The sequence below is a fragment of the Sminthopsis crassicaudata genome, chromosome 4 (genome assembly GCF_048593235.1).
Source record: "Sminthopsis crassicaudata isolate SCR6 chromosome 4, ASM4859323v1, whole genome shotgun sequence".
NCBI classification, from domain to species: domain Eukaryota; kingdom Metazoa; phylum Chordata; class Mammalia; order Dasyuromorphia; family Dasyuridae; genus Sminthopsis; species Sminthopsis crassicaudata.
Window position 1 is genome coordinate 453,152,868 of NC_133620.1, and position 24,674 is coordinate 453,177,541.

At 45.4% G+C, this 24,674-nt stretch overlaps 2 protein-coding genes across 4 annotated transcripts in view; both read right to left on the reverse strand.

The window, feature by feature from the left end:
• SLC6A4 (solute carrier family 6 member 4) overlaps window positions 1-7,617 on the reverse strand; it is a 53,407-nt gene extending 45,790 nt beyond the window's left edge. Inside the window, exon 1 of one of the 2 annotated variants that reach the window (XM_074263786.1) lies at window positions 7,454-7,617. The gene's annotated coding sequence lies outside the window, so the exon portion shown is untranslated. Of the gene's footprint in view, window positions 1-7,351 lie in introns of both variants that reach the window. The other variant, XM_074263787.1, reaches the window with a different exon arrangement.
• Window positions 7,618-16,745: 9,128 nt separating this feature from the next.
• Window positions 16,746-24,674, reverse strand: part of BLMH (bleomycin hydrolase) — a 41,837-nt gene continuing 33,908 nt past the window's right edge. For both annotated transcript variants that reach the window (XM_074263792.1, XM_074263793.1), the window contains exon 12: window positions 16,746-17,218. In XM_074263792.1, coding sequence (XP_074119893.1) covers window positions 17,067-17,218 — 152 coding nt within the window. In that variant the 3' untranslated portion in view covers window positions 16,746-17,066. The remainder of the gene's footprint in view (window positions 17,219-24,674) is intronic.

Consider the following 24,674-nt stretch of genomic DNA (forward strand, 5'->3'; position numbering starts at 1 on the left):
AGAGGCCCCTTTTCCCCCCCACTCAGCTGCTAGCTCTTCTGTCATTACATCTACAAACTAGGATGAGTCTTCATAAAAAATAAAGGCTTGGAAAAATCATGGCTAAGCACTCCCTGGGCCCCAAATCTTAGGGATCAACAGGGATTGTAGAATGTCAGAACTGAAAGAGCCAGGGGAGGCAGCTAAGTGTAGTGATTGAGACTTGGAGCCAAAAGATCTGAGTTCAAATCCTGCCTCAGCTATTTTATTAAGGAGTGACCCCGGGCAAATGTTTTGATCTGTTTTCTCATCTGTAAAAGAAACAGGCCAAACTCAATGGCTTCTGGCTCTCAGTTCAAAATAATAATCATAACTAGAATCAAACTTTAGAGTTTGAAAAGTATTTTACAAATGTCTTATTTTATCCTCCGAACAATATAGATGCTACCATTATCCCTAATGTGCAAATGAGAAAACTGAGGCAGACAATGGTTTTGTGACTTGCCCAGGATCACACAGCTGGTAAGTGTCTGAGGCTAGATTTAAATTCATCTAGCCTATCTTCTCCCCGTTTTACAAAGGAGGAAAACAATGAAAGGAGAGGACTTTCCTAAAGCCACAGAGAGAATACTTGATGACCCAAAGCCCTGGATTCTGTGACCAGAAGTAGTGTTCCTCTCCCAGACACCTCCCCACTGCATGACATCAGCCTCTCTTTGCACGCACAGAGGAACAAAACCTAAAGTTTGGACTAAAATTCTAAGGAGCAAAAACTGGCAAATCAAAATGATCAGCGATACCAAGTCTAAGGGACCTGTTGAGATCATATGGTCCAACCTCCTTATTTTATGAGAGAGGAAATGGAAGTGAAATCCTTGCCTGGGTGATGGAGGGAGTAAAAGAGGCAGAGTCACGATTTGAACCCCTCTCCTTGAGCCCAGACTCGGGGATCCTTCCAGGGCACCTCATTAGCTCTTGTGAGATTCTGGGTGTCATACATGCCTCCTTTAGTAACCACTATTTCCTAGGATGAGATCTACAAAAGCAATCTACAGATCTTCCTGGAGCAAGAAGCAATTAATAGCAAGTGAATAGTTTAAAAGTAAATAATAATAATAAATGCATTTAAAATAAAAACATCAGAAAAATAAAAACTGAATAAGTTTCACATACTTGTTTTGGGAGTACCCTCTGGAGATAAGGTAAGATTATTTTTAATTTCACTTTTTTCTTATAAACTTAGTAACCCTCTCAAGCACATAAAATTCACAGATAATCAAAATATGGAAAAGATCTCTAAACAAATTCTTAAAATCCAAATTATTTAATCCCAATGGCTCAGAAAACATAAAATTTAACAAAATAGTAGCAAGTAATTTATTTGTTCTGTATCTCTTTCTAATCCCCTTTCCATCTGTGTACTTAGAAAATTTGGTTTCTCTTGTTAGATTTTTTTTTTTCATTCTCTGAACTAGATTTGTATCATTCATGAAAGTCTTTCCATATATTTTTAAATTCTTCATATTTATCATTTATGGTTCTATAATATCCCATTACATTCACCTAACACAGACACACTGGACAGATGGGTTGTTTCTAGTTTTTCTCTTTTACAAATATAGAAGCTATTTTCAAAGAAATGCCCCCCCCTTTTATCTTTCTTTTTTTGTTAAAATTTATTTTTTTATTAATTTTTGTAATTATAATATTTTTTGACAGTACATATGCATAGGTAATTTTTTACAACATTATCCCTTGTACTCCCTTCTGTTCCGAATTTTTCCCCTCCTTCCCTCCACCCCCTCCCCTAGATGGCAGGCTTTCCCATACATATTAAATATCTTATAGTATATCCTAGTATTTTTTCTTTTAATAACATCTATAGGATAAAGTCCTAGGAGTGGAATGATTAACCAGCTGCCTTCTTATATGTAGCTAGATTTCTTCCCAAAAAGTTTATAGCAATCTATGAAGCCACCAATAATATAGTAGGGAGCCTGTTTCCAATACTGAATCTTATTGTTTTGAGCTATTTTTGCTAATTGGATGGTAATGAAAGTGGTTTCTTCAAGTTTTGATTTTCATTTTCCCAATTATTAGTTCAAACATCTAATTAATTGTTATTAGCAATTTGTATTTCTTCTTCAAAAACTGCCTTAGCATATCCTTTGATAATTTCTCTATTTGAAGGAATGCATTAATGTGGGGATATTCCTATAAATATGAGTTTACTTTCATAAATCAGTATTAATTTCTTGTAAATGCTGTCAGATTTTTATCAGATCTGTTTACTTCAAATATTTTTCCTAATCCATCCACTGTAGAGATGTACTTTGTCATACAAAATCCTTTTATCTTCATGTAATCAGTTCCCTCAATTTTGTCTCCAACATTTTTCCTATTTGCCAATGAATTTGTTCTTCTTTGTCAATCAAGTACTTCTTTTTCTTTAATTTAAAATATTTAGATGATTAATCCAAATAGAGATGATATGGCGTATGATGTGAGAAATGTATGTCACTTTTCACTATATTCAATTTTCCCAACAGTTTTTATTAAATAAGCTTCCCCATACTTGCTATATTTCAGGCTTTGATTTCTCAGACACTAATCTCATGTGTTTTGGGTTCTGTTTCTGGACTTTCCATTAAGTTCCATTGATTTATAGTTTTTTCCTTTGCTTAAAAAAATCTTGATCCAATATTAGCTATTTTTATAATAATCTCTTTAAAGTACATTTTGAGATGCAACTGCCAGTTTGTGCAAGTTTGCCCGCTGATGCTGAACAACACCAGTTGTTTTTTTATATAGTTTCCCCTGATAATTTTATCCTTCTCCTTTTCCTTATTAATTTTCTTATGACTTTCAAATTCCACTGAGGATCCTGAAGACATTTTGGCTGGTGTTGAGTCAAATCTATAAATGAGTAAAGTATTTGAGTAGAAAGTGTGATTTTGTAAATAGAGAAGAAAATATATGGACTGGTCAGTTCTTTGTATTTATGCACAAAGTTGGACTAAGGGACGAAGACTATATTGCTTGATTCCCACACATAATAGGTGTTCCTAAGTAAGCCAGATCCAGTTCTCTGGTGGCGTGCTCTGCACCTGATCCCATTCCGCCCACACCCTGAAATCTGCCATGGTTACTAGGTTAAAGTGAATTAGCAGGATCTGTAAGGAAAATAAAACGCCCTGAACTGTTTGTTGTGTCCAGCCCATTTCTACCAAATAAAATCATTGTGTGTCTCGAGAAAAGGACATCAGAGAGTAAGATTGGAGGTTTTCCATGGGGGAAGGGAATTTAGAGCTCATCAAATCCAACCTCTCCCTCTCTAGCTAGTTTAAAGCTAGAGGAAGTTGAGATCCCTAAGAGGGAAGCAGCCTATCCAGGCTACATAAATAATGTACACTCAAATATTCTAGAGACATTAAGGTACAATGGAAGGAGCATATTAGGGGAGACTTGGGAGACTTGGCTTCAAACCTTGACTAATGTATTTACTAGCCAAGTAGCCACAGATACAAACCTGATCTCTCTGAGCCTATTGGGGAAAAAAAAAATTGACATTGCATTATCAATCCTGCAGAATTATCCTCCTGCAGAGGAGAGCGCTTTGTAAATCTTACTTTATGTAGGAAAGCTGGGACCACTGGCTCCAGATCTGGAGTAGAGTGACTTTGGCTTAAGAATGTTCTACAGAAATGAACAGAATCAGCTACAGCCAGCAAAAGAACACTGGGAAATGAGTGTGGACCACAACATAGCATTCCCACTCTTTCTGCTGTTGTTTGCTGGCATTTTTGTTTTTCTCCCCAGGTTATTTTTACCTTCTTTCTAAATCCAATTTTTCTTGTGCAGCAAGATAACTGCATAAATATGTATACATATATTGTATTAACATATACTTCAACATGTTTAACATGTATGGGACTGCCTGCCATCTAGGGGAGGGGGTGGAGGGAAGGAGGGAAAAAATCGGAACAGAAGTTTTTGCAAGGGTCAGTATTGAAAAATTTACCCATGCATATGTTTTATATATAAAAAGCTATACTAAAAAAAATTAAAAAAAGAATGTTCTACCAAATAGTACAGAGATTGACTTGCCCTTGAAGGAGACAGCATAACATCTGAAGAGGGGATTACAGAGGTGGTCTTGGACCCCTTCAGAGCATCCTTATATGGACGTACTATCATTCCTGCTGTGGGTATCTGTGGAGCTGGGATTCTGTGGTTGCCGAGTACCGATAGAGAGAGGGTGGGAGAGGATGGATAGTCAAGAAGAACAAGGACCCACACCCTGAAAACCATTTACTCAGAACACACTGTCTTCAGACTTTCCCAAGAAACTTTTGTTGCCCAGACATCTTAAGATAAAGGCAAAGACTTGTAACCTCTCCCTGTTGTGTCTAGCTTCTCAACACAAAACCTCCCAGACTGTTTTCTAAGGTGACCCTTGCATGGTTACGTTTCCTAGGTATCTCCTGCACTGATTGGCATATTCAGGACATTTTGGCCAGGGCTGTAGGAAAGAGTTTCCAGTGCACCAACCCCAAAGGAAGTACAACGAAACTTCCAGATGTGCAGCACAACATCTCCCTCCATAACTTTGCACAAGTAGTCCCTAGTGCCATGCCTGGAGTCCACTCCCTTTTCCCCGTCTCATCATCTTCATTAGTCCATATACGTAGAGTTAAAAAGCACTTCGAGTTTACAACTGGGTCCTATAAAAGTAAGGTGACACTCTCCCCCAAGATCAGGCAGAATTTGAAGCTAGAACTTTGACTCCAAGCTAAATGTTGTATCCACCGTGCAGCCCTGCCCCTCAGGAGCCCCACTTTCCTTTAGGGTTTCTCCTTCAGCAAACCTTCCCAGATCCACCCAAGTACTACTCTTCCTCTTGAAGTCATTTTGCATCAATTTATAAATATTTTGCAATCTCCCCAAAGGCAAGAATCACTTTTTTTTTTTTTTAACTTAATCAGTGCCTGACACACAGAGAGACACTCTCCAGTAAGAGTGGGAGCTTCTGATATATTTACTGAAAGGAATTCAGCAGGCACCTGACCATGAATGGTCTTTCCTGAAGATTTTTGAGAAATCCATCTGCCCTCCCTTGCTCAGAGGGGGCCGGCGAGCCTGACTATTCATCCTTGATCCTGCTCGTGTCTCTCCACAACTGCCTTCAGTGCCATTCCTCCCCTGCTCCCCGCAGCACATTCAGAGTCTTGCAGGAGCAAGTAGTAATGAAAAATAGATTTGGATGACACTGTTGGCAGGCAACATCCCTGAGGTTTCCTAATTGGACTGCTTATACCCAGTTAGTAGGAGGAAGGGACATTCATTGATGGAGCCATGTCAAAACCATCACTCACCCTGCTTCCCTGAGCAAAAACACTAAGTAGCTTGCATCTCACTAGCTGTGGCTTTCTGTGCCCACGGCCATGAGCAGCCGGGCACTCCCTGTGGCAGAGACTCTGAGGGGAAGACCACGGACCCTTTCCCCTGATGGGCTCTGTCCAAAAGCTGCTAACGGGGCACTGGAGGCACATTTCCAGAACCCCATCCCTCCTGAGCCGAGGGAGACACCGCTCCTCCCCGGGCTCAGTGCCCCTGCCCTTCCATTCCCCATGAACCCCCACGTTAGCTTTCTTAGGCGTTTCCTGAAGGATGGAAAGCAAGAGCCATTCAATATTTGGCCCAGCTGCCCTTCTCTCGCCACAAAGGGAGCTAAGCAAACTCATAAATAATCCACTGACCTGGTTCATCTAGTCAAAACAGATCACATACACATTTACCCAGGGGGAAAAAAGACAGCGTCGCTGTGGGAGAGGGTGGGATCTGGATTCAAATCCTGCCTCTGACACTTACAAGTGCCATCTCTGAGCAAGTCATTCTGCTTTCCACATAAAGGGACGGGTCCCTCCCAGAGCAGCAAGAGTTCTTTATAATGTGCAGTAGGCTCAGTGGGGAAAGGAAGCAGCTGCCCGGAGCCCTCTGGCTTCGGTGAGTTTTGTAAACTCCTAAAGAGACTGACAAACTCATAATAGCAGCACGCGATTTGAGGGTTGACAAAGAGCTTTTACATGCCCCATCTGAGCTTCACAACCATCCCGTGAGTTTCTCCCGGTATTAAGAGCCTTATTTGACAGAAAAGGAAACTGAGGCTCAGAAAAGTAAAGTGAGTCCTGCCTCTGCACAACATCTAAACCCAGTTTTTCCCTGACTGCAAGTCTAGCACTTTCTACCCACAACACACAGACTCTCTGGCTTGTAAAGGGGAAAAAAAAAATCCATATTAAGTTCATCAGTTTCAGCTGTGTCGAACAAGGATTTGAATTTGACAGAAACTCCAGATGCCCGGAGGAAGCTGGGAGCAGGCTGCCCCCCTGTCCGTCCCCTGCCAGGGGATGCGGACTCAGGGAGCTGAACCCAGCTCGGGGGCAAGTTCTCATTCATTCACTTCTCTCAGAGTTCGGACACTTATTTGTGTCGAATGGTCCCCACCAAAGTGCCCGGTGAGGCAACAGGCGACCCCCAAAAACTAAATTTCCCTTAAGATGCAAAGTCAAAGTCAAAGCCAAATGAGACCGAATGCATTTCCCTCCCAGGGCCCCAACCACACCAAGAGCTTGTTTCTTCAGTGCCCCCTTCCCCACTTCACCCATTATAGAGACACCTGCAGCTGCAAGCATCCCCAGCCAAGCCCCTGGCCCTGCTCCCTTCCTCTCCTCTCCTCTCCTTTTTTTCTTCTTTCCATTTGTTTCCTTTCCTTTTCTCTCTTCTTTCCTTTCCTTTCTTTTTCTCTTCTTTCCTTTCCTTTTCTCTTTTCTTTCTCCTTTCTTTTCCTTTCCTTTCTCCTTTCCTTTCCTTTTCTTTTTTCCCTTGCCTTTCCTTTCCTTTCTTTTCCTTCCCTTTCCTTTTCTTTCTTTTCTTTTTCTCTTTTCTTTTTTTCTTTTCCTCTCCTTTCCTCTCCTCTTCTCCTCTCTTCTTTCCTTTCCTTTCCCTCTTTTTTCACTCTTTTCTTTTCCTTTCCCTTTCTTTTCCTTTCCTTTCCCTTTCTTTTCTTTTTCTTTCTCTCTCTTTTCTTTTTCTTTCCCTCTCTTCTTTTCCTTTCCTTTTCTTCTCTTTTCCTTTCCTTTTCTTCTCTTTTCCTTTCCTTTTCCTCTCTTTTCTTTTTCTTTTCCTTTCCTTTTTCTCTCTTTTCTTTTCCTTTTTCTCTCTTTCCTTTTCCTTTCCTCTCCTCCTCTTGTTTCTTCTCTTCTCCTCCCATCCTCTCTCCCTTGCTCTCCTTTCCCTGGAGCACTCTGGAAACTTAAGGCTGCCCAGAAAAGCGGGCAGGGACCCGCGGGGGTCTTTGGGTCCCACTTACTGGCCTCTCCGAGGCGATCCAGAGCGGGGCTCGGAGAGGAGGGGGCAGCTCCCGAGCGCCGCGGAGGAGCGCGGGGGGCTGCGGGCCGGAGGGAGCTAGTACCTGCGCGGGCGCCCGCCGCTCCTGGGCGCCTTGTCCCCGGGGAGCTCTCCAAGCGCCTCGGCCGAAGTCTCTCCGCCGCCTGCCTCGGAGCGCGCGAGCTGCCCATGGAGAGGGGGAGCTTTTTGTACTCCAGGCCCCTCACATGGTCTGATTTCCAGATAATCGGCTGCCAAAGAGCTCTTGAAGAATTTTTGCGTCACTTTTAGCTGAATAAACTTTATGTTTCACCACGGCTGCCGCTGTGATTTCCTCCTAGCGGTGGGTGGCTGCAAGGAGGCGCTGGGGGCAGCTCTGGGGAGCTCCGTCCTGGATCCCGTCGCGCGGCTCCCCCAGGACGATCACATAGGATAGAGCGGATCTCCCGGCTCCTCCAGTGCCCTCACTTTACAGAGAAGGAAACTGAGGACTGTGGAGGGCCAGGATTAGACTCCCAGACTCTGGGAAGTTGGCTGAGAGGCAGAAGAGTCCATCTGAATTCTACCTTTACACTTAGATCTAACTGCTCTTTGCCTCAGTTTCCCTCAGTTGTAAAACGAGGGAGCTGTACTGGCTCCCTTTCAGCTGGGACTCCAGGGGCCAGCGCTCTTTCCATACCGCACGGCCCTGGCCTGGCCTGACAGGGGCGTAGGCCCTGGGGACCTCAGCACAGGAGGAAGGAACCAAAGGCCCGGTTTTGGGTGTGGGGAACGGGAGACATCCAGAGACAAAGAGGCATCTTTTTCCTATTTGGGTCCCCCCACCATGGCGAGAATAACAACAACAACAAGTTTCAAGAGTTTCTCTTCCCCCTCCCAAAAAAGACTGAAGTCCCAGAAACTTAGGAAGGAGACCACAGTCCCCCCTTGCAGTCAGCCATTGAATGAGCCCCCTAATCGTTTCTCTCCAAGGGAAGAAGTACCCGAAGGGACCCTTCCCGCCACAAAGAGACTCTGGGAAACAAGCAAAGCCTCTGGCTCCGCAACACGCCCCCACCCCCGTCATAGTAAAACCGGGAGGATTTTATGTTCCAACAGTCTCAGCGCTTGTGTCCTGGCGCTCACTTGGAGAGTTTTCCCCTGAACCTCAGAGAGCAGAGCTCGGCGACCTCCGGACTAACTCTCGGGACTGGGGGAGCGAGGAAGGAGTCGGCTCTTTGCCTGCAGCCACCAGTGTGCGGGATGCCAGGGGAGGGAAAGGGATGGGGAGGGAGGAGGGAGTCTCGGGCAGCTCTGAGGATTCAGTGATGAGGCTCTGCTGCCACCTTGACGTCGACGTGAGTACTGCAAGCACGGAGGACGCGCCTGGGGATTTGGGTTATGAGAAGCCCACAACTTAGGCTCAGAGAACAAGAAAGGGAAGGGAGCTTAAAGAGCACCAGCCCCTGCACGTTCTAGAAGAGGAAGAGGGAGAGGAGGAGGAGGGAGGGGATTGCTCCACAAGAGGGGAAATCACTTATCTAAAGCCACAGACATGGCAGAATTGACTTTTCCAAATGGGAATATAGCTCTCTTTTCAAGATAATTTTTTTTTTCTGAAGCAATTGGGGTTAAGTGACTTGCCCAGGGTCACACAGCTAGGAAGTGTTAAGTGTCTGAGATCACATTTGAACTCGGGTCCTCCTGACTTCAGGGCTCTATCCACTGCGCCACCTAGCTGCCCTCCAAGATAATTCTAACTGAAATTTCACATTTCTTTCTTTTTTTGAATGTGTTAGTATTTTATTTTCTTAAATTTAAACATAGACCTATCACTTATTACCTTTCAAAATAGCTTATTCCAGCTCTAATTTCCAGAAAGAATCTCTACTTGCAAAGCTAAAATCTGGTTTCTCGTGTATTTTTTATTTCTTTTTAAAATTTCAGTGGTATTTTTTCCCAACTACAGGCAAAGATAGTTCTCAACATGCACCCCTGTAAGATTTAGAGTTCCAAAATGTTTTCTTTCCCTTATCTCCCCCTCCCTACAACAGGAAGCAATCTCATTTGGGTTATTTTTAACATATTTCGGTATTAGTCTTGTTATGAAAGAAAAATCAGTACAAAAGGGGAAAACCACAAAAAAAAAAAAAAAAAAAAAAAAAAAAGGTGAAAACAGTGTGCACTGAGCCACATTCAGTCGCCACAGTTCTCTCTGTGGATGCAGATGGCATTTTCCAACCCAAGTTTATTGGAATTGTCTCAGATCACCGTATTGCTGAGAAGAACGACGTTTTCATAATTGATCATCACACAATCTTAGCGTTTCTTTCAATGATTTATTTAAACATTATTTTGAGAAAGGTCCATAAGTTTCATCAGACTACCAAAGAATGCCATGAAGGGATACCTAAGAAGAACTGCAAACACTTATACTAGTTCCGTTAATTCTGCACAAATCCTAACTTCCGCCTGCCTCAATTTCCTAAACTGTCACACGGAATAGTAATAGCACTCACATTGCATCTTGTGAGGATCAAATGAGATTATACAGTACCTGGCACATAATAAGGCCCTTAATAAGTGTTTGTTTAGGTCCTTTCAGGACAAAATGTTCAAAACTCTAAGGGCTCACTCTCACAATTACCTGTTCAAATATCTTTCTTTTGTTAAAATCCCTTTTCCTTCTTCCTTCCAACAGGCTCAGTTCTTCCCTTCCTTACTGTGGTTGAATCACGTCCAACTCTTTGTGACTCTGTTTGGAGTTTTCTTGACAAAGATGTCATCATTTCTTTGTTCAGCTCATTTTACAGATGAGAAAATTGAGGCAAACAGGGTGATGTGACAGATACCATGTGTCTGAGGGCAGATTTGAATTCAGGTCCTCCTGACTCCAGAGCCAGTACTCTATCCACTGTACCCACCTAGCTGCCCCCCTTTCTAGCTTTAAAAAAAAACCCATAACAACTTGAGTCTTCCTTTAATTATTAAACCCCTTAAAGGCTCTGTCTTTTGTTCTTGTCCATTCTTTGGATTCCTAACCCCTTGATCTCTGACTTCTCCTCCTGCTACCATAAAATTCCTCTTTCCAAGGTCACCAATGAGAATAACTTGTATGTACATATGCATGTAACATGTAGATGGAGTGCTTTAAGGATCACCATGTAGTTCCCTCATAATGATGATATGTGGTAGTGTATTTTAAAATTTTCAATAGTATTTTTTCCAACTATTTATTATATATATACATATTGATCCCCACTTTACATGTGAGGAAAGTTTCAGTGAAAAATGAAGGGACCTGTCCAGAGTGGGACAGAAGTGGATGTGGATCCTCCCAACTGCAGGTCCGGCCTCACCCTGCCTCCCACGGAGGTCTCTTAGTCCTCCTCCTTGTTGCCCTTCCTGAAGCCTTTGACTTTGGCACATGCCTGGCTTTCCTCGTGATCCCCCGACGTTCCCTTTCCTCCCCCAATGTGGCCATCCCTCATTTCTGGCTTGGATTTTTTTCCTTTTCAGTCTCCAGTAGGGAGGTAGCAAGGTCACTGGTTCTGAGTCACACAATCCCCAGATGGCAGCGTTTCGGAGTCGGGAGGGATTTCAGTAACCATTTAGGCCCAACCATATGGGAAAGGAGTCCCCACGATGGTCTTCAGCCATTGCCTGATGACCAACAAAAAGAGGGAGCCCGGGACCTGTCCACACCACCTATGTTCCATTTCTGAGGCTTAAGTGAGGTGATATATGTAATTCAACATGCTCACTTCTCCAAAACTTAACAAAGAACCAACAGGACTGGTGATGGAACGTTTTCCTGGGGGTTAGAGTCTGTCTTTCTGCTTTATGCCCTGAAAAAAAAAAAAAAAAAAAAAAAAAAAAAGATTCCTTTTTTCTTGCAGGATTTGGTATTTCCCCATATACCTGTTGTTCTTGTTTGTCATATATGAATGGCTCTGTAGAAGGGGGCAGAGAGAAGAATTAAGGATAATTCTAAGATTTCAAACATAGAAGAATACTATTAATAGAAATGTGGAAATCATATTTTCCTATGAGAGGAAATGGAAAGTGGGGGGTCATCCTTGCCAGAAAGGGAAATGATGAGTCAGTTCCAAACCTGTGGAGGATTTGTTTTATCTCCTGCCCACCGACACTGGACTCCAGGCCCTCTGCTACTCATTCACCTTAATCCAGTTCTGATGCAGGATGTGAGACACCAAATTAATGGGGCTGCGTTCAGCCTTTTGGTCTGAGATGGAAAGGTCACATTTAATCCTCGGCCACCTCCCGGAGAGCCTGGCACCAGTCTCACTCCAGAACGGGGCTGGTGCAAGGCCCCAGCCCCATCTGCCTCCTCTGCCTCTCTGCGCTGGGCTCAGAAGGGCGCGCTCCTCCGCCTTTCCTCGGGTCTTTTGTATCACAGCCCCAGGAATAAATAGCACAAGGCCTCGGAGCCCCACAACCCTTCGGCAACAATTCTTCCATTCAGGATCTCGTCAGCCCTCTTCCACTGCTCTAGTCACACCTGCCCAACCACATGTGGATGGAGCCTGCCCAAAAGAACATAGCCTTTGCTTTGTTGTCCCCTGAGGGTAAGGGGAACTTGGATGGGAAGGGGCGAACCCATAACAAATGTAAGGGAGACAACTCTTGAAAGCTTACCAAACTCTAACACTAAACTCTAACTCAATGAAGACTCCCAAGTCCTTCTCCATTATTATTCCCATTTTACAGATGAGAAAATTGAGGCTCAGAGAGATGAGGGGGGTTTTCCAAGGTCACCCACTCCCAACAAGTGGCAGAACTAGGACTTGCTGCCAGCAGGTCATCAGACTCCAAATGGCTGGAATAAAATAGTTTTCAAGACTATTCAAGAACTTCAGTTCTGTGTAAGTCTGGAAAAGCGCACAAAGTGGAAGAAAGTCAGTTTCTGCCTCATCCCAGACTCCCAGGAAGGTTCATCATCCTCTGAGGGAGAGGAAAGGCTGCACAGTTCGTCTCCTGGACAATTCTGTGCAAAATGTCTGAACTGTGGCAATTCTAGGTTAGAATGACTAACAAGGAACCAACAACAACTCAATAGTAATGATAATGAAATACTGGGCAAATGGCAATTCTGGGCTCCTTGTTGACGCGACTGTGCCCAGCTGTGATGCTGTGCCCAGGTCGGTCCCCAAGGACTTTGGGAGCAGCAATCCCCAAACCCAGGCACTGACACAGAGGGGGCGGCGGATCAAAGCTTCAATGACCACGAGAGGCCAAGCGAGAGCGGCCCTCGCCACCACATCCTGAGGTTGGGCAGCATGACTCAGGCCTGGCCTTGTTTTCTTGTGGTCAGTCATTTACGGAAGCTACCTCTGGAACAGAACTCTGGGCCTGGCAAGAACTGGCCAGAGCTCCCTGGGCCTCTGGGCAGAGCTGCTCCCAAACTAGATGAGGCAAACACCAAGTATTAACCATGTTAATTGGAAAGAAGGAAGAGAGAGGGAGAGAGAAAGAGAGAGAAAAAGGGAGAAAAGAAGAAGGAAGGAAGGAAGGAAGGAAGGAAGGAAGGAAGGAAGGAAGGAAGGAAGGAAGGAAGGAAGGAAGGAAGGAAGGAAGGAAGGAAGGAAGGAAGGAAGGAAGGAAGGAAGACAAACAAAGAGAGAAGCTGCCTTCATGTATGTGGTCCCAGAGGCCAGGACAGCTGAGGTTCCAGGCACTGTGCAAAGCACAGGGCACAAGCAAAAACTCCCTGCCCTCAAGGAGCTCACAATCTAATGAAGAAACTCCAGACAAAGGGAGCTGACAGCCAGGGCTATTTATCCCCCCTAATCTTAAGGAGCTCGGAGACATTCCTCTCCCCCTCCCCATCACCCCCAAGGACACGAAAGGTAGCCATAAATTCCAAAGTACTCACATCACCACAGCAGGACTCAAGTGTGCGGGGAATGACTGCAAACAACTTGCGTTATGAATGTTATTGTGCAATTAGAAGTGACAACCAACTGTAGGAGCTGATTGATACAGAGCAAAATAAAGGAATCAGCAGGAACAATGACTGCAGCGATGCAAGAGAAAAGCGTTCTTAAAGAAAGATGAACTGGGAGTAATAACCAAACTTAGTCCCAGGGAAGAAATATCAAAATATTCTTACCTCCTTTCAACGAAAAGGGAGAAAACAGGAGCAGAATATTGCAAACACTGTCAGAGGTGGAATTAGTGGATTGTGTTTAATTGTTTTCCTTTATTACAGAGGTTGTTTTATTGAAGGCGGAGGAGGGGGGGAGTTGGAAGAATATATCCAGAAATGACCAGTTTCTTTTAAAGGCATCAGTAAAATTATATACTATTAAAGAACTCTGGGAAAAAGAATTCCATGTCCTCTTCAAGCAACCCTGCTATACACTCATGTTTTACTATAATGAGCCATATTATTAGCAAGTTCTTGGGTCCATCTAGAATTTTCCTCTCTTCAATTTGCTTGATTCTTAGCCGAGATAAAGCTGAAAAGAACTTTGCAGAGAGATCGTGTCTCTATTAAATGGAAAGAAATTGATATCTCAAAAGTACAGAACTGAACACTTGCCATTCCCTGGGTCAACAAACTCTTGTTTCCTCATTATCTCTAGGATCAGAGAGCAACTCAGCTTCATTCCACCCATCCAGCTACTAGACACAACCCACGCTAGCCTTCCTTCCTGACCTTCCAGTCTCCCATTTCTGAGCCTTTGCCCAGACTGTTCTCCAAGCCTGCAGTGCTCTCCTGGGCTCTATCCTCAGTTTCCCTCAAGGGCAGTTTTTTATGAATCCTCATCTGATCCTCTCAGTTGCTTGTGCCCTCCCTCTCCCCCATAAATTATTTTCTATTGTGTTTACTTGGTTTATAGTTTGTTTATACTTATCTGTATACATGTTGCCATCCTCCTCCCTTCCTCCCCCACACCCAGAGAGAATGTAAGCTCCTTGAGGTCAGGAATGATCTGGTTTTTGACTTTGTATCCCTACTACCTAATATAGTTCCTGGCACAGTCAGTGCTCAATAAATATTTGTGGAATAAATGAACCCCATAAAACCCTTTTATCATCAGGTAAGAGCAACCGGGCCCATTTTCCTAGCCCTTTCTCTCAAACCAACCAGAGTAGAGGTCTTGCAAGTACTATTATTCCCATTTTGCAGATGAGAAAACAGTGGTTCAGAACACAACCAGTAACCATCAGAACTGAGATTCATATGCAGATCTTCTGATGTAGAGACTAGTGTGATCACCAAGTCAGGGCCCAGATAATACACATTTGGCAAATAATTTATCATTTAAACCTGGTCCAAATAAATGTTCCTTTCAAATGTTCCATTTGGGACATTTGTCCATTGGGAGCTCTTGGAGGGCAGGGATTATATTTTTGCCTTTCTTTGTATTCTTACCACTCAGTCTCTGCATATAGTGGATGTTTAATAATTTTTTTTTTATTCATTAATCCATTTATGAGGGGATTCAATTAGTTTCCAGGTTCAAGTCTATGAGTCTATGATCCGTCTTTTATATTGAACACCAAAAATTCAGCTCTGTGGGCAAGAGATCATACAACCGAAAATCAAGTTAAACGCATACTTGAAAGAGCATCAATGTCAGAAGACAAGTTTAGAGCAGCTGGACAGACGTTAACCAGCTGTGAATCCCCAAGACTTTGACCTACGTCCATTCTTCTCCCCTTTTTAAATTAAAATTTATTTTCCCAATTAAACATCATTTATTTCCTTCCCATCCCACCTCCCCCACTGGAAAAAGAAAAACAAGACTTGTAAAAATATATCGAGTTGAACAAAATAAAATTCCCACATTGGCCGCTGAATTTACATTTGCCTTGTTCTTTCTCTTGAACCCATCACCTCTCTGCTAGGAGATGGGCAACATCCTTCACCATCAGTTCTCGAACTGTAGTCGGTCAGTGCTCACCAGAGTATCTCGAGCCTTTCAAAACTGTTTATTTCTACAGTGTCGTTGTAGTGTTGGAGAATGAGTGAACACAGTGCGGGCGGCATAGGAAGGGAACAGGATACTATGGCTCCATAAGGGGGCAGCTTTAGAGAAAACCCTCCCACAGCTATATCTCTGGGAGATCTCACCTATCCCCGTGGCTTCAGGTGTTACTCGTTCCCCTGACCTCCAATCCCACATCTCCAGTTGCCTGGCGGCCACCATCTCCCACAGATGTCCTGCAGGCATCCACAACCCACAATTCCACAGTCCTCTTCCCTTCCAAACCCGCCCCCTCTTGCTCACCTTCCTAGTTCTCTCACTGGAACCCCCAATCCTAAATCTCAAGCATTAGCCATCTTTGACTCCACATCCTCCCAGCTTACAAGTCCTGAATGATTCCTACTTAATCAATCCCTTCTACTCAGACTGACCAATACCCCACAGGGTTCAGGGTGGTTTTCTATTCCCTTCCTCTCCTTCACACAATCACATCTATGGGCACGTAGCTTGTATCTTTCTGGGTCGGACACAGCAGGTTCACATAAACAATGACTTAGTGAATTCTTAAGGCAAGAGACAAGAGAAGAAATCCTTAGATCAGGCCCTGGTCCTCCTGGAACCCTTGGGAATCTTGAATTTTATGTATTAAAAGAGGGTTCTGAAAAAGGATCCAGAGATTTCATCAGATTGGCTGCCCGGGGATCCCCTAATGCAAACATGGTGGAGCAGCCCTGAGTCAGGGACCCCTCAGAGCTGTTCTCCAGAAAAGCATTTTCTTGATGTTCACTTAAGAGTCAAAGGAAAGCAGAGCGGGCCCACAAATAAGGTCCTTTAGGTCCCTTGGCCCCCGGAGCCTCACTGGCTCATCAATATAGACCAAACACATCAACTCCTTCTCATTTAGGAAAATGTTTTATTCAAAAGCTTCACAGCACCATCTAGTCGTCTTAAAGAATGCAGCCCCGTCCCCCCACCCGCTACCCCTTCCAGATGCAGAAGTTTAAAATGACACCATTTGGCTAGAGATTTCCCCTATTTTTTTTTTTTTTTAATTCAGGTCATGATATGATTTTGGTCACTGTCTCATCTCAACTTCCTGAGCCCGAGCTTGGATGGGTTTTTAGTAAGTGGTGTGCCCTCTCCCCTCCCCCCACCTTTGTAGCTCCAAGCTGTGGGAGTCGGGCCCAAGCCGTGGCCCTGCGGCCCCTGGCCCCACCCCCATCCCATGCGGGCAGAGGCAGAGAAAGCTAAAATGGCAAAGGTGAAATTCAGCGACCCGCGTGGCAGAGCCTCCATCCTCAGTCAGGCAGCATGCAGCCCTGGGAGCTAAAGCTTAGGGTGACATTTCCCTTCTGAAACCCGAGAACCACAGGCAAGGGTGAAAAGCAGCCGGCTTCCTCCCCCTTTTGTCTCCTACAGTTCTCTCTCTGCTCTATGGAGTTTTTCCTTTTTTTAAAGTTTGATTAGAACACTAAGATTCCCCTGTCCCCCCTCCCTAGAGCCTGAGTGACAGGGCTGGAGGAGAAGACACAGTATGACCTGGTCTATTCGTTTGGAAAGAGTAGCCTGTCTGAAATATAGTGTGTTGATTCCACAGTCCAGCATAAAGCACAATTCCCCAAGAGGCTCCTGGAGTGAGGGGCTCAGCAGACCGGCAGTCTGACTGGGCCTGGCAAGATCACAGCCGCCTCCTCCACTTTGGCTTCAGTCCCCAGAACTCCCCTTCATGCTCCAGGAAGCGAGAACTGGAGAGCTGGCCAGTCATTTGGCCAAAGCTCCCATGGGGTCCCAGGCTGGAAGCACAATGGGCTCCTGCTTTAGGACGGCAAGCACATCCTCTGGCACGTGCTTCTTGTCCACCACCACCTCGTAGACGTACTCGGAGAACCACTGGTCTGTCATGCACAGGTAGCCTGCGGGAAGAGGGAAGATGTACGGTGAGCCTGAGCTGGGGACCCGGGGCCTGAAGGGAGAGCTGGGCAGGGGCCTGGGGCAGGCCGGAGAACCAGCCTGCCCCGACCCTTCTCCCCGTCCCAAACCTGGGGGCACTGGCAAGGTATAGGGAGGCAGTCCCAGGAGCGGGGCGAATGAGAGGAGAGCCCAGGGCCATTTTGCGGCCACCAAATGATTTTGTCTTCTGCAGGGCTCTGCCGCCCTGAACAAGGACCTAGAGTCCCTTGTAATAGGCTTGGGTCAGGGGAGACACTGTGATGAAGACAACAGGAGAAGTAAAGAATGAGCCGCTATTCCTACCTCCCTCCAACATGGGCAAATGTCCCAGGGCCTTCTGGTTCAGACCTGCTTAGGCTGGCTTCCCCCCCAAGTAGCCCCTCGGGAGGGCAACGCAAAGGGCACACGGGGAAGGGAAGGACCAGAATGTACTGCATGCGGTCTCATGGAAGGGAAGGACCCTGTCGGAAAAGCAGGCGGCAGACAACAGCATCCATGCCGAAGCTTGGGGGAGGGGAGCTCAAGAAGCTGTCTCCAGGCTGCAGAGGCTTTTGCCCACTGAGTGGTGCCCATTCTACCGTTCCTTTCAGATGGATGGCAAGACACTCAGTCTGACACAGCACGGCATGTCTATCCTCAGAGGAAGTGCCAGAGCCAGCGCTCGGAGCTCTCCCCTCTCCCCCAGTGACCTCGCCTCCTTGCTCAAAGAGGCGATGAAATTAGAGCATCCCTTGTCCTGGAAGGAAAGGCCGCTGTCGGCCTGACAGCTCCAGCCCGCTAGGGGTCGGGGTGCTGGGGCCTGGCCCAGTTCAGGACCAGGGATGGAGACTTTTCAGAACACGCATCTCAGGAGCCTTGCCTGGGCTGGGCCTGTCACCAAGCTTTGGAGGATGGGGGAGCGCTCCCAGACAATACACCAAGCTAGACATGAGTCATCCTTCTCCAGACCTGAATTCAGAGTCAATCAATCCTCAAGCCTGCTCCTCGCAGGAAGGGGGGCTGGGCAGGTGAGGGACAGTAGCAGGTCTGTGTAATAAAGTCCTGTGTCCTTATAAAATATTATCAATCTCACAAGCAAATAAATCTTCCCCAAATGCCCAAGGAATATGGACACTAAATATCTACCTACCCCATCTCCTTTCAAAAGCAGGAGATCAGATTATGGACTTATAAATTAGAACTCCTATCAGTTGTGATCCGCTCCTGGAGGGCCGGTGTCTCTTCAGGATATGAGTTCTTTGGGGCTCAGTGAAGCCTTCCAGACAGGGTCGCCGCCAAGTAATTGTGCCCCGAGCGGATAATGAGCCTGCGGCTGCTCCAACTGCTGACACGCAGTGTCTTGGAGTTGGACTGAGCTGATTAGGATCACTGTGTCTGAAACCAGAAGGCAGCATGCAGCCCAGGCAGGGAAGGGGTGAGGGGGAAATCTGGGGACCCGGGGGTCCTTCTCAGCAGCCTCTGAGGAGGGAGACACATGAGCCTGGGGCCAAACTTCCATTGGTTTAAGTTTCTAATGTGGCCTGTGACCATAATGTTTCATCTCTGTAATCAAATTAAACAGTGCTGAGGCACAAAAATCAGCAAATGGCCAGGTTTTTAAAGGAGTCTTATGTTTTGCAAGCAGCAGAGAAGGGGCTAGAAAAGGAGTTCCTGAACCAGAAAAGGCTCAGCCCAAAGTGACCACGCTAAAGAATTTGCTATCATCGTCCCGGTGTGCATCACGCTGTCCATGGATTTTCTCGACAGTTTCCTTCCCCAGTGGAGCCCGGGGGCACACAGCTAAGTGTCTGAGACCGGACCTGTACTCTGCTCTATCCACTTAGGGCTTTAGCTGTCCCCCACGTTAATGAGGCTAACAAGAACCACAGAGAACGTCATTCACAGTGGGTGGGAGTTGTGGGGTAGAGTTGAGGATAAATCTGTGAGATCCTCTCAGGAAATGAAACCCAAGAGGATTTGGGTTTGCAGAGAAGTTTGTCATTCAGCTCTTAGATCTTTTTCCCCTCTTGTGATTTTGTATTCTTGGCCCTTTGGATATTTCTCAGTGATTTCACAGTAATAAATCTCTGCTGAGCAGCAGATTTTGGGGCTCGCAGTAACTATCAAGGCCAGAGTCCAACCCCCTTACTTTACAGATGAGAAAACTGAGGCCCACCCAGAGATGACATTGGGAGACATGCCCAACATAACATATCTGGTGCACACCTACTATGTGTCGAGCACCATCCCAAGTGCTGCCCCACAACTACTCTCTCCCAAGAACCTAAGAACCAACTATGACTTGGATAACAGATAGGGCCCCTAGTCTAACACTTCTCCTTGGCCATTAGAATACAGCTCCACATGGGCCGCCACAATCCATGACAATGGCCATCCAGCTCAGCCTACCCTGCGTCACTTTGAAAAGCTCCAGATTTCAGTTGGTCAAGAAAATGCTGTGTGAGTGTGTGTTTTGCAGGGAAGAAAGAAGGGCTGGAAAGCAGGAAGGAAGGATGATGAAGAAAACTTGACAACTATCACAGGGTGCACGCCTTTTGGACCGAGATCTAAGGAGAGCCCCTCCTCCCCCCACTGTAAACACCCAGATCCGGCTGCTGGTGGGAACAAGGGAATGCAGAATCTGCCCCTGCTGAGGAAGACTACCAGTGCCAGGCACTGCAGAGGCACATGAGGGAGAACCGTGCTAGAAGAAGGGGCTGCTTGATTTGGCTGATGAAGGGATGAGATTTTTTTGTCTTCAAACTATAACAAAGTTCCATCAGCCCATGAGCTTGCTCCCTCGGCCAGATACTAGTCATGGGGGCTGGCTGTGTGTGCTCCTCAGACACATGCATTTGGGATGGTAGGGGGATGGGGACAGGGACAGGATTGTGGGAGGCTGAGACCTGCCTAAATCATGTGATAGCGTTATCGTGCCCTGCTAATTTGTTCTCATTCCTCACCGTCAGCCTTACAACCCACTCTCTCCCTTAAGATTCCCCAGGAAGGCGAGGCATGCAGTCATTACCCAGAGGCCTATTTTCTCCACAAAACCCAATGGCCTCCCTCTGACCCCCAAACTCTTCCTGCTCTTGTATTGTTTCAGAAAAGGTCGGTTTGTTATCATTCCTCAAAAGCCCCATGGATGGCAGCGCCATGTTATTTCCTAATCTCGCTTCTTTAACTTGACCCAAAAGTATATTTAACATACCAAAAATAACAAGCCTCTGCAGCTGCTTTATCATTTTTGGCCGGGCCCTTTTCCTCTCCATTAATTCATGTTCCTCCCTGTCTTAAAGACTTCCTCAAAGTTCCCTTCATCCGTGAAGTCTTCCTGAATTATGTTCTCCCTGGAGGAATTCTTATTCATCCCCCAGCAGAGTGGGAGTTTTTCCACAACAAGAATCTGCTCCTACTATTTTCTATCATGGTAAGTAAGCTCCTTCCCTCACAGCTTCCCCGTTTCTGTCTCCTCATGGCCCCTTTGAAGCTCCTGCACAAAGTAACTGCTCCAGCCTCGTTGCCATGACAGAACCAGAGTTGGGAGCCTCATTCCAGCCTCCTAAGGAATCAATCAGCAACACTGTGCTAGGCACTGGGGCATATAAAGGCAAGAAGCAATCTTACAACTAATCCATCTTCTAAATGTAGAGATAAGATGTACATATGAAAGATTTACTTCACAAAATCAATAAATACATATGGATTTTTGTCCACACCCCCATACGAAGTAGTCAAAGTTGGTGCAATGGGACCCAGGACAAAGGGCTCCTGCAGCTGAGGTGAGCAGCAAAGATGTCATGGAGATGATGGTGTACGGCCTGCTTCTTAAGAGAGAGGGAGCCCAGGAAGGGAGGGAAGGACAAGGGACGTGCAGAAAGGAAGGCAGTTTAAAACATGACCACAAAAATCTTAAATGGTCGCCCAACACATCAAGGATACTAATATGCTCAAAGGATGCATAAAATTGTGCATACCCTTTGATCCAGCAGTGTTACTACTGGGCTTATATCCCAAAGAGATTTTAAAGAGGGGAAAGGGACCCACATGTGCAAGAATGTTTGTGGCAGCCTTCTTTGTAGTGGCCAGAAACTGGAAACTGAGCGGATGCCCATCAGTGGGAGAATGGCTGAATAAATTGTATATGAATGTTATGGAATATTATTATTCTGTAAGAAATGACCAGCAGGAGGAATACAGAGAGGCCTGGAGAGACTTTCAGCAACTGATGCTGAGTGAAGTGAGTAGGACCAAGAGATCACTGTGTACAAGATTATGTGATGATCAACGTGGCTTTTTTCAACAATGAGATTTTTCAACTTGTGATGAAGAGCCATCCACATCAACAGAGAAAACTATGGGAATTGAATGTAAATCAGGATATAGTATTTTCACCTTTTTGGTGCTGGTGTTTGCTTGCTTGGTTTTTTCCTTTCTTGTATTTTTCCCCTTTTGAAGTAATTTTTTGTTTTGTTTAGAATGACGAATATGGAACTGTTAAGAAGAACTGCACACACTTAACCAATATCAGATAGGGTGACCAAGGCAACAATGACAGACAAAAGAGCTCTGATTCCATCAGTTATTAGCAGTTATCAGTCTTACTGAAAAATAGGAAACCACTCAAGACCCCCAAGAGTCTCAGGACCAACTGGTACCTGACAGATACTCAGGCTGCCTTGGCCTGATGACCTTGGGTGACTGAGTCTACTTTCCTAGTGTTCCAATTGTTAGGAAGACATCTCGTTTGTTCACCCTAAATTAACTTCCTTATTTTTGCCTAATGCTCCTAATTTTGCTCTTAGGGCCAAACAGAACAAATCTATTCCCCCTTCTAACTAGAAATTCTCCAAATACTCAAAAGTTAGAATCATGTCCAATTAAGTAGAAAGGTAAGAAGCACTTATGAAGCTCCTACTAAGTACTTGGCACTTTACAAATACCTTCTCATGGGATCATCACAACAACCCTGTCAGATGGATGCTGTTATGATTGCCATTTGACAAATGAAGAAATTGATACAAACAGAGTAAAGTGACTTGCTTAGGGTCACACAGACTAGATCTAAACTAAGGTTTCCCTGATTCCACCCAGCAAACCATCGGAGGCTTCTCTTGCCTGGGCCAAGTGAGTCCAGCCTCTTCAAACTGACCCTTGTGAGGCATGACCTGGCTAGCTGCCCTGCTCAGGACATTCTTCCACTTTTCACATAGAATCCTGTGTTCTTGATGGGTACGGCCCACATCAAGCACAGTGGGCCTCTCTCCCTGTGAGTACTGCAGCTCACGATGCCGACTCTTCGCTGTCTAGATATGACTCTCTCCTCTTATCCGGCTCCAAACAAATTCCAGCCTGTTAGCTAGATGAGCCCTCTATCTGAAACAACATAACTAGCCATCCTTCCCAGCTTCATTCCATTTGCTAGTTAGAGAAGAAGCTCGACACCTTTATCCAAGTCATTGATAAACTATTTCACAACATGTGGCTGAACCCAGAGAGCCCTGGGGTACCCCAGCCAAGACCTTCCAAGGGACACTGGCCCATTTATCAGGATCATAAACCATTTAAGTCACAGAGCCAGCATGACTTCTGGTCTCGTCCCAGTTCCTCCGTGTCGGCTTTTAGCCCTCAGCGGTACTACAAAAGGCACGATAACTTCTGTTCCTGTGTCCAAATGCATGGAGCATACTGTCTCCACAACTTGGGGACTGACCTTATGAGAGGCAATTACATGACCAAAATGTTGGTTTTGCAAAAAGCAGCCAAAGTTCAGCATAATGAATAGTTCACACAAATTTTTTTCCAGACTAAACTTTGATTTGCCAAAAGTTTTTAAACTGAAAACAAGAGGCTCCCTTTCTGGAGGGAGTCACCAATGAGGATCCAGAATGGAGGGGCTAACTTGTGAGAAGAGATGAGTCAGAAGGGGACGAGGAACACAAGGAGCCAAGAGGAGAGAGGAGTTGAGAAGCCTGGGATGAAGAAAGGAAGAAAGGGATTGAAACGTGTCCCTGCTTCTTATGAAGGTACCATCCAAGATCACAACCTGAGGTCATCCTCTTCCTTTCCCTCCAATTTAAGTACAACCAGTTGCCAAGTCATGTTAATTTAACCTCCAGCATTTGTGGCATTTGTCCCCTTCTCTCTAGTCACTGGCCACCATTGTAGTCCAGGTATTCCTCATCTCTCGCCTAGTTAAGAGGAGATCTGGATGTGACCAATGCTGAGCTACTCGGGACAGTCCAAGGTGAGAGAGGCATTTGTCTATCAGACCCACAACCCACCCAAGAGTCTACCTTTCCAGGTAAAGGCTAGTGGACTATTTATTCCCCAAAAATCATTTATTGAGCACCCAATAGGTGCAAAGCACAGTGCTAAGCATGGATGAGTCTCTGCCTTATCTACTTGTGAGTTCCTGTGAGTTATTTGTGGCATGGGGAATAAATGTTATCTCATACCCTTTATTTATGTTACATGTAAGCTACCTATAGAACAATAGGTGGGGGACACAATGAGCCAAAGAAAGAAAATTCCTTTCTCTGGGCCAGGCCTCCAGGATTGGACTTGATCTGTGTGAACCCTGAGTTTGGGGGAGACCCTGGGCTCCAAGTTTCAAGTCTATTTTCCATTGACTTGTCTCTACCAGAAGAATGTAAGCAAGGACTATTTGGTTTAGTCTTTGAATCATCAGCACCTAGCCCTGAGGGCCTTAAACCTTGATCTTTGGGTATACTTTTATACGAAGCCTGAGGAGAACCCCTTTGCTTTTCAAACCTGTTGCACATTGGTCCCTGTCACACATTTCTTACCACAGGTGGCAGGCAGAACATTCACTAACCCTATATTCTTCACCAGGTAAAACTTCAGAAATTGAGCTTTCTGTATAGCTACTGCTTCATTCATTCTTTCTCCCTCTCTCGATGTCTCTCTGTCTCTGAATGTCTCTCTCTCTCTCTCTCCTAAGACAGTCCTATGCAGCACGGGTCTAAACATTACAGCCCGGCAACACGAAGGTTGATGCCCACTAAGTCCACTCGCCTACCTTCCCCATGTGCCAACTTTGGGGTTCATAACCAGGGATACCCGATATTCTAAACCAATGTTCAATAGCTGGAAGACTACTAGAATCTTTCTACAAGGGACAAAGAGCAAGTGTTCATGCATAGGAGCAGTCCCCAGAGCACATAGCCCCAGGCACATAAACTTAGCTTGTCAGCAATGATAGACTTGAGGTTTCTCAAGTGTGGATCGCCCTCATCTGCAAGCATGAACTCTAGCTCTGAGTCCCATGCTCACTGCTCATCAGTCCACCAGATTAAATTTTTAGTCATCAGTGATGATGGATTGACCTGAAATTTTCATTAAGTGGGCTAATAGCCACACAGGACATCTGAAAGTACACTATACCAACCAAACTATCAAAAAAATTATCTCATAGAG